Below are 13,948 nucleotides of genomic sequence, written 5' to 3'. Positions count from 1 at the left end.
GTTTAAATTAAAATTGAGATTTGAAGTTTACTGATACAATTTTGAGTTTAAGTCGAATATGAGATCATTTAATATTTGTCATGTAATTCAGAATATTGAAATATTTTTATAAAATTAATTTATCATATTTAATAACTTTAATATTATTATATTATTTTAATACATCAGATTAGTTCATTAATTAATTATTAATTATTAATTACTAATTACTATCTGATTAATGGCTAAACAGTGGCAGGACCTATTGGTTCCATTTTCGGTCGCTTTAGTTTCAATTTATTTCTAGTACTCGTGTAAATAGTTTGGGGCAAGGGGACCAAAGCGTAGCCCAGGCAAGCATCACTCGTATAAACAGACAACAGCAGGTTCGGGTCAAGAGGCGAATCCAATCAATATCATTTCTTCATCTTGACGCTTCCGGAAAGCAATAACAATGGCGGGAACACGCGAATCGGAGATCAAAGCGGCTTCGGCTTCGGCATCTTCTGAGCCTCCGACTAGAGTTATGATGGGAGTTAACGAGTCTACTATCAGAGGTTATCCTCACGCTTCAATCAGTAGCAAAGGAGCTTTTGAATGGACTCTTAACAAGATCATTCGCAATAATTTCTCTGGCTTTAAGCTCCTTTTTCTTCATGTTCAAGTTCCTGATGAAGACGGTCTCTCTCTCTCTCTCTCTCTCCCTCCCTTCCTTCCTCGCCTCTCTCTCCCTCCCTCTCTCTCTCGCTCTCTCTCCAACTTATATGATCTGTTAGGCTTTGTGCTTGATGTTGTGATGCATTTCGTTCCCAAATCAACTCGATTAGTTTATACGACTACTCAATAAGTGCGGTGAGCTATACTCGTGAATTAGTTGGGTGATTTATTAGTATCATCGTTGTGAATTAATTAGCCGATCTAATATCCTCGTTGTGAATTAATTAGACGATAATTAGTATCATCTTTCTGAACTAATTAGGCAATCTTATATTGTGTCGTGGTATCTATATACTTATGTGTTTGCATTCTGTTTGTTGTCTTGTGTTAGACTTGCTATATAGGCATTTGTGTTTGTAAAGATAGCAGCGTGTGGTGTCTGTGTGTCTTTGCCCTAATTTACCTACATAAGGATAAACAGATAAATCATCTTTATGACATTAGACTAAATGCTACGAGTTGATATACATATCAATTTCTTATTCATTGAAACTTTGTTAATTAATCATCATCCCCAACATCACGAGTACCGTGAGTTCTCTGATATATTTGTGAGGTTATGTGTTGGTATGCTATTTTGTCAATCAGTTTATAGAGTTGGACTAAGTAAACAGAGTACATCTGTTTAGTTAAGCGATTATACTTTATAAGCGCCAAGTTCAGTATTAAATTGTGTTCAGATGCTTGTAAATGGATGAATCGTTTCTCAGATGAATTGGTAGCACGTATGCACCAGACTAGATATGGAACTATGAAAGTGAAACATGAAAAATCTAATAACAAGCATATGACTTGCTTGCTAACATTTTCTTATATTCATAAAAAGATGTCACTACACACATATTTCTTCGTTTTCTTTTTCTTCTTCTTTTTTTTTTTTTTTTTTTTGGGGGGGGGGGGGGGGGGGGGGGCGCAGAACAGCATATAAACATGGGGTAAGGACCAAAATTGGCGCACATACCGACAATTTTGGTGAACAGCATTCTGTAAATGTGTTAGAAGTGCAAATCATTTCTCATATGCTTTACTCGAAAATAACATTTCTATCATAGCTTCTACTTGAAGGAATTGAAGAGTTGTTTCGAGGATTCCGCACACTTGCCACACATGTCAAAAGTGTGTTGTGCAGGTTCTAAAATTCCATCATTGTCAAAAATCAAAATGCCATTGTGGACCTTCATATTGTGCTAGAATAGGATGGCAGTCAAGGTCCAATGTATTTCTGTCATTATATGCTGTCATCAAGTATTTTTATATCATGTCTGAGAATGCATGTTAATTATGGATTACGGTCTGAAGGTTTGTTTATATATTCTATAGTTGGTCAATGTCACTACTAGAATTGTATATACCTATCAAGCTGAAAAGATTTGTATGTGCTGGTTACTAAAAATGTTGCAATCTCTATGTTAGTCATTAGTTTTGTTTGCTATTGGTTGAAAATGGAGTTTGCTACCTATTTCATTTTATATAGGTCTTGAAACTGTGAGTATCTGTTTTTGCATATATAAGGCACTTGTTTTTTTGTCTCAACAAAGTTGGTGCTCTTAAAGGTTATCTAGATGCCCTGTGCTGAAAGTAAGCTTTTATCAATCACTACAGTTGCCGTTGTTTGCTTTTTCTTTACTTGATACATAAGTGTAGATCTTTTTTACTTGATACAGCACACATTGTTTACTTTGAGAACAAATTATGACTACATATACAGGCGTGGATAAATTTTAAGCTCATTAGAGTTAGCCAGCGTCGCCTGCTTGTTTATACATTACTTTCTTTGTGTCAGGAGACACTGTATTTTCTCTTTAGCCACTGCTTTCTCTGAAAATGTCTTGATGCTTCATAATAAATGTCTGTAGGATTTGATGAGGTGGATAGCATCTATGCATCACCTGAGGACTTTAGGAGATTGAAGCGCAGGGATAGAATAAGAGGCCATGATCTGTTGGAGTACTTTGTTAAAAGATGTCACGAGATTGGGGTGAGTCCCTCCCTCACTCACTCCACCTCTCTCTCTCTCTCTCTCTCTCTTTCTCTCTCTCACACACACACACACACACGTAAAAATTTGCCATTCCAAGCACATATGCCATTTTTGTATATGCCAAGCCCCACCAGTCTCTCTCTCTCTCTCTCTCTCTCACACACACACACACACACACACACTCACACTCACACACACTGACATGTAAAAAATATATCTTTAATGTATATGCCAAGCACCATCAGCGAGCCGCCTCGGATATGCGAGAGCTTTAAACTGACCACTCTACAGTCGACACTAAGTGCAGTCATATGCTTTAAAGCCCGCACTAAAGTTTTACACAACGGTTGTAGGTTGCTTGTGAAGCATGGATCAAAAGAGGTGACCCCAAAGAGGTGATCTGCCATGAGGTGACACGAGTGCAGCCAGATCTCCTGGTTGTAGGGAGTCGGGGACTGGGTCCCTTCCAGAGGTTTATTTTTTATATTATTATTTTTAAACTATCCTCTTCAATCTTCTGTCCTAAAAAAAACAAAAAAAAAACTACCCTCTTCAATGTTTCTGCTTTTTAATTTTCAATTCGGCTTAGCTTAATATCACCTCTCTCAGTATATGTAATGCATGTTTACATGTACAGTCAGGCCGACATGTCTGCGTATACAGTATCCCTTTTAATATACTTTTGAGAAAATTGACCAATTTTTAACCTTGTTAATAGGGTTTTTGTGGGAACTGTGAGTGAATTTTGTGCAAAGCATGCTGAGTGTCCAGTTGTAACTATCAAACGCAGTGCTGAAGAAACTCCTCAGGATCCGGTTGATGACTGATTCTTGTTAAAATTGCAGCTTCTGTCGTCCTATGTTAATATACGCTGATTGTGAATTTGTGATTCTGAGAATTTGCTGTGTAGATAAACTCGTTAACTTTCAATTTCTTCTCTCATCTGCCCTCTGCACATGAGAGATATCTGTACTAAAGACCGGCATTACAATTTGCATTAAAGCACTATTGGATTTCAGATTACATCCAATCGTCAACTATCTATAATGCAGTTTGCAAGTAGAATATTCTTGTGAATTATGTGTTGCTTACTGTCCACAAATCACAAAGGATCTGTCTAACCATTGTCCCTTGCATGAAAATTCGTAACATATCTCTTGCCAATGTTATGGAAAACAGTGAGATAATAATTTAATCTTTCAAAAGATAAACTCGTGCAGATATTATTTGGCAGGTAAGAACCCTAACAAGAGAGTCAGCTCATTTCCTCAGTGAAAAAAACTGGGACGGACATTGGGCAAAAATGTTATATTACACATTATAGCAAGTGAAAGGGGTTAGGCAATAGAACATTTGGCGCCAGCTTCTTCAAGCTGCTTCTTAGCCTCATCAGCTTCTTCCTTAGACACACCTTCCTTGAACTTCTTCGGCAGACCTTCAATCAACTCTTTTGCTTCTTTCAGCGCTAAACTCGTGATGATAGCTCTCACCGCCTTTATCGTAGCGATTCTAGCATTGCTTGGCACCTCATCAATAACTACATCAAACTCAGTCTTTTCCTCCGCAGCTGCTGGAGCATCCGCCACTGCACCTGTAGCTGCAACAGCAGCAACAGGAGCAAGTGATGCAGCAGAGACGCCGAGCGTCTCCTGAAGATAGTCAATGAGCTTTTGTGCGTCGGAGAGGGTGAGGTCTGAGATTTTATCGCCAAGTTCCACAACTTTTTCGGGAGCTTCGACAGCAGAAACGGGGCGGAGGAAGTTGCGCTGATGTTTAGGAGAAGAGATGAGTGAGTTAGGGTGCGTGGGATAGGAAATGGAGGAATTCACAGGATGAGAATAGGAGGAAGAACGTTGGAGAGGAACAAGTAGCGTAGATGGAGTAGAGGATGCCATACTATTTCTTTCAAAAAGTTTGAACAAGATAAGTGTAGGGTAAAGTAACGAGGTCGTTTATAAATATTGGTAATAATAAAGGGAAAATAGATTTTTTTGCCACTCGACTTATTATTTGTTTAGAAACCTATCACTGAACTATAATTTTTTTCTTTTTTGCCACTGATGTTAGGTTCGGATTTTTTTTTTGTCACTAACGTTAGGTTCGGATTTTGTAGTAACAGAAGTTCATCCGAGGACAAAAGAATACATGGCAGGATTTTTTTTCACCTTTTCTTTTCCTTCCAAAATGATGATAGAAAATTAGTCAAATTGAGGATTAAAACTTGATCGTTAATATGCATTATGGAAATCCAACATCTCAACCCATACCTAGAGTTACAATACATTTCATAATTGAACACACGCACCAGTCTTGTTTTTGTTGAAAATTAGTCGAGTAGAAGATTAAAAATTAATCGTTAGTAAAGAGCTGTCATTATATCTATTTGAAGTCCTGATAATAATTTCTCAATCCCTAAATTTTTGCTGGATGTGGTATATGATCAAAATTGATGTATAAATTACAAGATAAGGAACCGCTGGATGAAGTCAATTCACAAAAGTATACAATTATTAATCGGTAAGCTAGCCAGTTATCGGTGATTATACAGAAGTACAGAACCAATGCAACTTTCCTTGTTGGTTCATTATTGCTTTAAAGCTAAATATATTTGGAATCCTCAACATCATATCGAGTATGATTAGATATAGTTTTACAATAGTAATAAAGAATATTGTGATCCATTTAATGGTTTAATGATGCGTTGATCTTGAAGATCAAGAACTTTGAAGCCCCTACACCTAATATTGTTACATTAAATTACAGTAATGATAAGCAGTGCACTGAAATCCTTCGTATTAAGCTCACCATCTTCGGCGTCTTCTTCCATACCAAAACGCAAATGCAGCTACTGATGCAGCCACAATAACACCAGCAGTTGCATGCCAGGCATATATTGGTTTCTCCACAACTATATCAGGAATGCGAACATTGACAGTTGGGGTTGGTAATGGATCATGCTTTAATGTTAACGCAAAACTCAGGCCCTGCCTCTCAAGCTCAGTTAAATCATCAACAGGTGGTTTGAGCCTGGTTGCCTTAGCTAGAGCTTCATACTGCTCTTTGGTTCCACCTTCAAGAAAAGACCCTACGAGATGACCCTTACTTACCCAATACGCACCAAAAGTGGTTCCTGAGAAATCACCGAAATGAATTGCTTCTCCTGCGTTGTCCCCATAAAACTGCCAGGACAATGAAAAGACTCTAGAGTAGAAGAATGGAAGGTAATCAAACTCCAGTGTTTTGCTTGGTTCCATTATTGCAGCAACAGCATGTCTTGCTGACTTCCGAGCTGAATCAACATGCTCAAGTCTGCGAGTCTCACCAAATAGTTTGACCGGGAAACACGCGACATCGCCAACAGCATAGACAGAGCTGTTGCTCGATTGCATGTGTCCATTAACTTTGATTCCCCCTTTCTCTAATGTGAGTTGGCCTTCAAACAGGCTTGTGTTTGGACGGATCCCGATCCCCACAACTACCATATCTGCAGCAAGCTGACTCCCGTCCCTAAGATTAACCCCCGTAACCTGTACAATTGATTTGTAAAAACTCACGAGCCAATGAACTTAAAATTAACTCAGAGACAGTGAAAACTACTCCAATTATATATATAAAAACCAACCTTTCCCTCGGAGTTAAATTCAAATGACGACAAAACAGTTCCTTTAACAAATTGGACTCCTTTTGATATGTAATAGTCCTCATAATGACCAGCAATCTTTGGTGTAAATAAACGAGCCACTGTAAAGGAAAATATATAATATTAGTTAAAAAAGAACCTACGAGGGATGAGCTCAATGTTACGCAGGTACCATGAGGTTTATGCTGTTAGATCCTAAATGACAATCAAAGTTGCTTGTCAGATCTATCTTTCAACACCAATATTACATGATATTATCCATAGAAAATATTTCAAACAAGTCTTAAAAGTTGAGATTTCATAAGAAAAACTTACTGCATTGAGCCTCTGGAAAAACCATGGTGGCATTTATCTTATTAATCACTAATGAAGCAGCACACTCCATTCCTATGTAGCCCCCACCAATGACAATAGCATTCCCACCTGCTGAGGATTGCATCACACTGACAAGTCTGGTTGCATCAGCTAAATCGCGTAAATAACACACATTTTCAGCATCCGACCCACTAACTCCAAATTCTTCAAGCTTCAAAGCCTATACACAATACACTTATCAAAATCAATAGGTATGCAAAATTATCTCTTGATTAAGAAGCACTATCCTAAGCTATCAAAATCAGGGCCATATGCAATCTGAAAGTCATTGAATTAAAAAGTGATTTTGGTGCATGTTAAACATCGCAAGCAATACAATAATTTTAAAAACTATCCAATTCACCTCAATTTGAATGACTTTGAACATTCATTAATTCATGAGCGATGGTTGGTTTAACTATGACTATTCTAATTATATAAACTTAATACGCGCCTTCTGCAGGTCAACCCACAATAAAATAGGTCCTTCAATAAATTACTCTATACTAGAAAACATTTCAAAGAATGATATTCTTATCAAGATAGGTATCTTTCTTTCTGAACCAGGTCACTATTTCATTCTATATGCTGTGGCTTAAGGTGTAAGAGTAGAATAAATTCAGTACCCGAGCCCCTGTTGCAATGATGAGAAATTTGTAGCTTATAGTTTCTCCTGTTGCAGTCAATAGTGTCTTCCTCCTCACATCAGCAGACTTAACTCGAGTCCCAAGGACCAGTTCAATTCCTACAAAGAACAACAATACCTAGTATTAATAAATATTTCCAGGATTGACCAGGGTACATACTTTACATATCCAACTCAATCAATCCAACATTAGGAACTCATAGATACATAAGAGCAACACAAAGAGAAGAAACAAACCAAATTAATTATGCAAGTGTATGCAAAGTGCATACTGGAAGGAAGATATCATTACACTTGTTAGTGAAAGTTAATTATGCCTCTATATAAGCTCCAACCACGAGAAATTGCCAATTTTCTAGGATATAGTTTGCACTCTTCGACTGATACCAGGCATGACATTAAATCTTATATGTATCAATTATTCATTTGTTGAAAGCATAACTGTCTTCACCAAAAAGACATCGCACAGCAATTAAAGATTGTTGCGTAGAAGTATAGTGTTACAGGGTAAGTACACACACTACTGGAATCACCTTGCTTTTCCAGAAATTGAACTGACGTGTTTTTATAATTTTTATCAATATCATGATTTAATTAAGGATATTTACTTCTTCTAGTTACTTGTAAGTTATTCCCAGTTCAAGTGTAGGAGAAACAGCCATCATAGATTGATAGAGGACATAAAATAATCGTAATCAAATACAGTTAAGAATAAATCTATGACAAGTTAAACAAGCAGCAACACCACTTGGTACCAAAGTAACTATTGTTACATCAGAAACCAGGTACTATAAATTCAACTGCTACTTGCAACATTTGTGACCTCAAGATCAGTCCAGAAAATCAATTAGGAATCGCCATTTTGTTTCCAAACATATCAATTATCACGTGACAAATAAAGAATAATTTTTAGTCATAAAATAACAACTGTACTTGAAAAGGTAAAAAATAATCAAAGACCATTGCATCAAACTATTTATTTGCAATATATTATCTATTAGGGACTGACCATTTAGCCGACTATATCAGACGTGAGATAATAAAAGTCAATGATAATCAAGAACACAACAAAGTCATCAGACATTTAAAAAATGAGCAGCACAAGCGCAAAGTGTTACAAATTTATTGCAAGCATAAGTTTTGTGGCTTCAATATGCATGTAACTTTGAAAAATCAATAGCAATAGGAGGAATATTTACCATGTTCTTTGTACCATTTTGGAGTTAACCTCTCCTCATTTGCACCCACACAAGTGTGAAATGAAGGTAGGCGTGCTGGATCTGAATATCATAAATGATATTGAAAGTTAAGTCATGGACAGATAAAATACAGTGAAAGAAAAAGGGAGGTAAGATATTTCCAGCAAAATACATTGATACATTCATATTACGAAAAGGATAACTGAATCCACCTCTTCTGTCCAATTATATTAGCTGTAATACAATATTTTGATTAGCTTTTGCTCCAAATGGAACATCCTAAGAGATATTATACTGCCAAGGAATTGTGGAAGCTCAAATTAGTTGCAACACTTATGGGGGTTGCCTCCATTTTCATAGTGCTTTTTTTTTTTTTTTTTTTTTAATGAGAATAAATCTCAACGAGAATCGGCAATTCACCGTGATAATTCTTTCATTCAAGAAAGCTTATTATCTAACCGTCGGACATGCAAGATGACCGGGGAAATTTAGACAATAAAACTTTAATGTCCATAGTGCTTTAGATGTATTAAGGTGTAATATTTTATGTACTGAGATTTTAAAATCATAACTGATATAAATATTCTAATTTTATATTGCCTTTTTTCAGTTTTTCCCATGTTTAAAGTACTACATAGCGGAATTAGAAAACGTGAGGAAAAAGACACAGGGCGAAAACAATTCTACTTTAGAATTTAACAAGTACCTTCTGGAAGTAGAAAACCTTTGCTCAGGGCAGGTCTCTCATAAGGCGCCACCTAAATTCAAAAACAGTAACACGTCAAAATTATCCATTTATAGTAAATATAACAGAATCCTACCATAAGCAGTCTGTATACACGATATAACAGAACGGTAAATATTTTCGGAAAAAAACAGAACTTTATACAAAAATATACATATTGTTCATCAAACTCTATTTAAGATGTTATATCAAATTTAGATCGTACTAGAGAATATAGCCAAACTGTGATATTTTCAAACAATAAGTATGAGTTTGATGGAACGAGGAGAATCAAGTTAGCAATATATTGTGAATAGCTAAAAGAACAGGTAGCATCAACACAAGTTTATTAGAAAGTTAAATAAGTAAAGTACATTAAATTACATAAACAATATGATAACCAAACTTTAAAAAAAAACAATTTTGAGGTAGCAATATGAATAACAAACAACAGCAAACTAGAGACACAAGCATGAGTACAAAGGCAGCTACGTCAATACACATATACGGAGAGAGAGGGGGGGAGAGGGGGGGGGGAGAGAGAGAGAGAGAGAAGGGGAGGTAGAGGGGGAGAGGGAGGGAGAGAGAGAGAGGGAGAGAAGGGGAGGGAGAGGGAGAGAGAGAGAGAGAGGATTACATACAGATTCTTGGGAGATAATACAGAGTTCACCACTAGAAACACCTTTGCGAGTGAATTCAAGAGCTGCATATCCAGCCGCTACTCCTCCTCCCAAAATAACATACACAAATGCTCTTCCCATCTCCTCTCCCGGAATGAAAACGAGAATTCAATTCAAGTGTATTTGTAATATATACATACACGCACATCACTCTTATTATCTCTCTCTCTATATTATACTTTGCTTAATCGCTTTGCCTTAAGTAATTGCGTTTTGATCCGGTGGATGAGTGTAAGAGTAAATTTGATCTGCACCGTCCGGGGATGGATGCTTCTATTAGTCACATTTGTTGACTGTTATTTTCTTTTTTCCGATCTTTTTATCTTAGGGAAAGTAGATTTTTTTGTCACCGAATTTATTATATTTTTAGAAACTTATCACCCAATTAAATTTTTTTTCATTTAGTCACTGATGTTAGGTTTGGATTTGTTTTTAGTCACTAACCTAGGTTCGGATATGATTATTAGGATTGTGATAATTTTTTGTAGCATCATTAATACACAGTGATAGTATATAATTTTTTGATAATATGATGTATGTTTATATTTTTGTATATAGCAATAATAACATAAAATGAGATGATATAATATTAAAATCAGGAAAAATCGTAATTACAATTCTAGAAATTCATCAAATCATCAGTATGGAATCAATAACTTCAAATAATTTATGTTCTCCATGATAAAATAAAGTCTAATTGAGTGATACGATGCATCATCTTTCACTATTAAAGTTTCAATCACCTAGTTCAGCCTAAGATCACTATTAAATCTATCCCCATAATTTTTAATAACTTTATCTTATTATAATTTTCAAGATAAAGATAAATAAATAGAGAGGAAAACTTAATCTTCGATGATTTATGAGATTTTCTTTTTGCGTATAAAAATTCAAACACTAAATTTTTATTCGGAAGAAAAAATAAAATAATTTATGAGAGTACACTTTTAGAAATCGTAAAATGCGTGTTTAACTCTTATCACCGAAGAAGATAAACGATCTTGGGTACATAAAAGTACTATATATAAAGATAGACATATATCAAATCATCAAAATATTACAGGTTATCACTAAATTTTAATAATACTACAAAGAATTAATATAATGGTAATAATCAAATCCGAACCTAACTTTAGTGGCAAAAAAAATTCCGAACCTAACATCAGTGACTATAAGGGAAAAAAAATTAGTTGAGTGGCAAGTTTCTAAAAACATAATAAGTTCGGTGACAAAAAAATCTATTTTCCCTTTATCTTATTATCTAGTTGAACAATTAAAAACAAAGGGAAATAAACACAAATTAGTTTAATTTACTATATTTATCAAGATAGTCCATGATAAGATACTCGACTAACATTATTTTCTTAATATACATAAACACATAGAAAAAGATATTATAAATTATTTAAGAAGTAATTCAGATATAAACTTGTAAAATAAACACACCAAGTTCTCTCCTCCCCCAATTTAACAACGGCCAATAGATTGATACACGTGGGGATGTGAGTACGTTGGGAAATGTGATGCTAAACATTTGGATATGGTGATGAGTGGGCTTGCTTTTTGGCCCAGTAATACTTGAAGTGATGTTTGGAGTTTTGTAGAACAAGAAGCATTTCTGTCATCAAATTCAAAGTGGATGATGTTTAACATCTCCACCACACACAAACTTTTCCTTATACTTCAGTTTATCCGATCTTTTATTTATGTGTTCCCGATTCATTTGAACATTTGATTTACACTTATGTCTAGGTCTTGCAATTTGACACGTAACACGCTAACACGAAAATAAACCATACAAAAGAAATTGATATGAGTTTTGATTTTTAATACACGAAACACGAATATACACGAACACGAAATTACACGATAGATTTCATGTCGGATATAGGTATTCATTTTGGGTACACGAAGGTACACGAAATATCTGTACATAATTTTTATTATATATATATGTTATGTTGTAATATATTAAATATATAATTGTGTAAAATATATATATAGGTGTTTACTCCGTTAGAAACTAAATTAGCCTAGAAACTAGAAACTAGTCCTTGACCAGTTTTTCACCATAAATTTTAACTAAAAAAATCACTCATTTGTATATCAGAATTCACTATTTTATATATACAAAATCTGACAGATATAGATATATAAATACACATATATACAACGTATATCATCGTCATCTTCACTCATACTACATTGATGAAATTCCTAGCATCATTATCAACCCCTTCCACTACTACTGCCGTCACCTACAACCATAATTTGCTTTTCACCGTTTGTCAACATAACTTGCCACTGCTAATGACTATCTACCACCACCACACACCTCATATCGTCATTTGCTACTATCATATACCTCCTACAACTATAATTCATCATTAATAATCAACCACTGATACCCATCATAAGTAAATTTTCTCAATTATCAAAAATAATAACTGATGATTTTACTTCATAAAATAGTGATTAACAACATAGAAACTAGTGATTTCTGTAGTTATAAACAATGATTGAAAGAATGGTTTCTAGTTTCCAGAATAAAATTAGTTTCTATTTGATCACTTGCCTACACATGTGTGTGCGCGCGAAATATCATTCATATTTAGTAAAATTATACATGAAAATATATATTAAAGTTATTTTTTGATTAAAATTATATTAATATTTTTATATATAATGTACACGAAAAGTACACGAAACGTTTCGGATCGGATACGGGTTTCAAATTAGGTACAAGAAATTAATAACGGGCGGATACGGGGTTCACCTTAGAGTACATGAAACACGAAAATACACTAAACGAAACGATTGTCACATCTACTTATGTCTATGACACCCTTTTGCATAAATCGGAAACCGCGCCTAATCATTTGAGCTAGCGATTTAGGATTATGCGAAAATCGAGATTAATTGGAATGAAAAGCGAATGTAATTTAATATTTGATGTATTAAATCTTTATAACCACGATTATACGAGGTCACGTCATTAAACATTAACATGAACACTCCGGCTGCGATTTCAATCAATCCATCGACAACTTCAGATTTGTATTCCGCGCCATAGTTTAAAACAATACTCCGTACTTCTATGCAAACATCACAAATTAAGGTTAAAAAAAAAGGCTGTAGCAGTAAATATTGAAAGGTCTTTGTATTAGGTTGTAAGACTGAGTACATATATGTATTAGATTACTGGGATTAAAATTTCGATTTCTTTAAACTGAAACTGAATCGAAATAATTTGGGTGGTTAGATTCAGTTTTGAATAATAACTCGGGTCTGATTCAACTTAAAATAAAGACAATTCGATTTTTGATTTTTTTGGTCTGGTGTGATTTTGAACCGAACCAGCCGAATGCTCAACCTCTTATGTCATAAGTTGTTTTGTAAATAGTAACATATTTCAAGAAATAACAACAAAAATAAGAGCTAATGAATTATTCTCTCTTCTTCTTTATCCATTTTCTATTGAAGCAACATTACATATACGCACAAATATTTATAAATTTATTTATCATATAAAACTAAATATGTAAATTAAGAATTATTTATAAATATATACAATATCTATGATTATACACAATAGACTCATATTTTACGCTTTGGTCATAGATTTCTTCTTAATAACATGAAGCAGCTTATGAAAGGGATGAATCTGCTAAATCAAATAATTAATTATACTATCTTAACTAGCATTGTCAAAAACATGTAGTTCTAGGAATAGATTGATCATACAATATAAGTATAAACATATATAACTATGAACAAACACGCCACAAATTAATCCGATCATATAAATATCAAATAAAGGACATGACTATCATAATAGATTGCAACTTATTTATGAGCCCAAGAAAAAGACATATCGTAAAGGCTATTACTTCAGTATATATTGGTTGATGGCTAGTTCATTTCAGTGATAACAAACCTTTAAATCTTTTTTGATATTGTAGTTTTCAGATCTTGAACCCACAAATCCACTTTGCACTTCACATCCATGGGTTTGCAATCACAAAATA

At 34.5% G+C, this 13,948-nt stretch overlaps 3 protein-coding genes across 3 annotated transcripts; 1 reads left to right on the top strand and 2 right to left on the bottom strand.

Annotated features, from left to right (window-relative positions):
• The first annotated feature begins 289 nt into the window (after positions 1-289).
• On the top strand, positions 290-3,700 carry LOC108215801 (universal stress protein A-like protein). Its single transcript, XM_017388376.2, has 4 exons — positions 290-659; positions 2,553-2,674; positions 3,031-3,149; positions 3,396-3,700. Exons 1-4 carry the CDS (start codon positions 434-436, stop codon positions 3,502-3,504), a joined length of 576 nt encoding a protein of 191 aa, XP_017243865.1. The 5' UTR covers positions 290-433; the 3' UTR covers positions 3,505-3,700.
• A 186-nt stretch (positions 3,701-3,886) lies between these two features.
• LOC108215802 (large ribosomal subunit protein bL12c) lies at positions 3,887-4,614 on the bottom strand. The gene has a single exon (XM_017388377.2). The coding sequence runs from the start codon at positions 4,570-4,572 to the stop codon at positions 4,015-4,017; it is 558 nt and encodes a 185-aa protein (XP_017243866.1). The 5' UTR covers positions 4,573-4,614; the 3' UTR covers positions 3,887-4,014.
• Positions 4,615-5,291: 677 nt separating this feature from the next.
• Positions 5,292-10,171, bottom strand: LOC108215538 (monodehydroascorbate reductase 4, peroxisomal). Its single transcript, XM_017388018.2, has 7 exons — positions 9,882-10,171; positions 9,223-9,274; positions 8,517-8,597; positions 7,298-7,416; positions 6,633-6,852; positions 6,300-6,418; positions 5,292-6,204 (listed from the first exon to the last, which is right to left on the bottom strand). Exons 1-7 carry the CDS (start codon positions 9,999-10,001, stop codon positions 5,479-5,481), a joined length of 1,437 nt encoding a protein of 478 aa, XP_017243507.1. The 5' UTR covers positions 10,002-10,171; the 3' UTR covers positions 5,292-5,478.
• Positions 10,172-13,948: the final 3,777 nt, after the last annotated feature.

This window comes from Daucus carota, chromosome 4, assembly GCF_001625215.2.
Source record: "Daucus carota subsp. sativus chromosome 4, DH1 v3.0, whole genome shotgun sequence".
Lineage (NCBI taxonomy): Eukaryota > Viridiplantae > Streptophyta > Magnoliopsida > Apiales > Apiaceae > Daucus > Daucus carota.
This window is presented reverse-complemented; position numbering and strand designations above follow the sequence as displayed.

Excerpts from the sequence above, each read along its gene's own strand:
- LOC108215801 (XM_017388376.2), top strand. The coding sequence starts at position 434 with ATGGCGGGAACACGCGAATCGGAGATCAAAGCGGCTTCGGCTTCGGCA. Across the intron at positions 660-2,552 it reads TCAAGTTCCTGATGAAGACG|GATTTGATGAGGTGGATAGC; the intron begins GTCTCTCTCTCT and ends AAATGTCTGTAG. Across the intron at positions 3,150-3,395 it reads GGACTGGGTCCCTTCCAGAG|GGTTTTTGTGGGAACTGTGA; the intron begins GTTTATTTTTTA and ends CCTTGTTAATAG.
- LOC108215802 (XM_017388377.2), bottom strand. The coding sequence starts at position 4,572 with ATGGCATCCTCTACTCCATCTACGCTACTTGTTCCTCTCCAACGTTCT.
- LOC108215538 (XM_017388018.2), bottom strand. The coding sequence starts at position 10,001 with ATGGGAAGAGCATTTGTGTATGTTATTTTGGGAGGAGGAGTAGCGGCT. Across the intron at positions 9,275-9,881 it reads GTATTATCTCCCAAGAATCT|GTGGCGCCTTATGAGAGACC; the intron begins GTATGTAATCCT and ends TTTTGAATTTAG. Across the intron at positions 8,598-9,222 it reads AGGTTTTCTACTTCCAGAAG|ATCCAGCACGCCTACCTTCA; the intron begins GTACTTGTTAAA and ends TATGATATTCAG.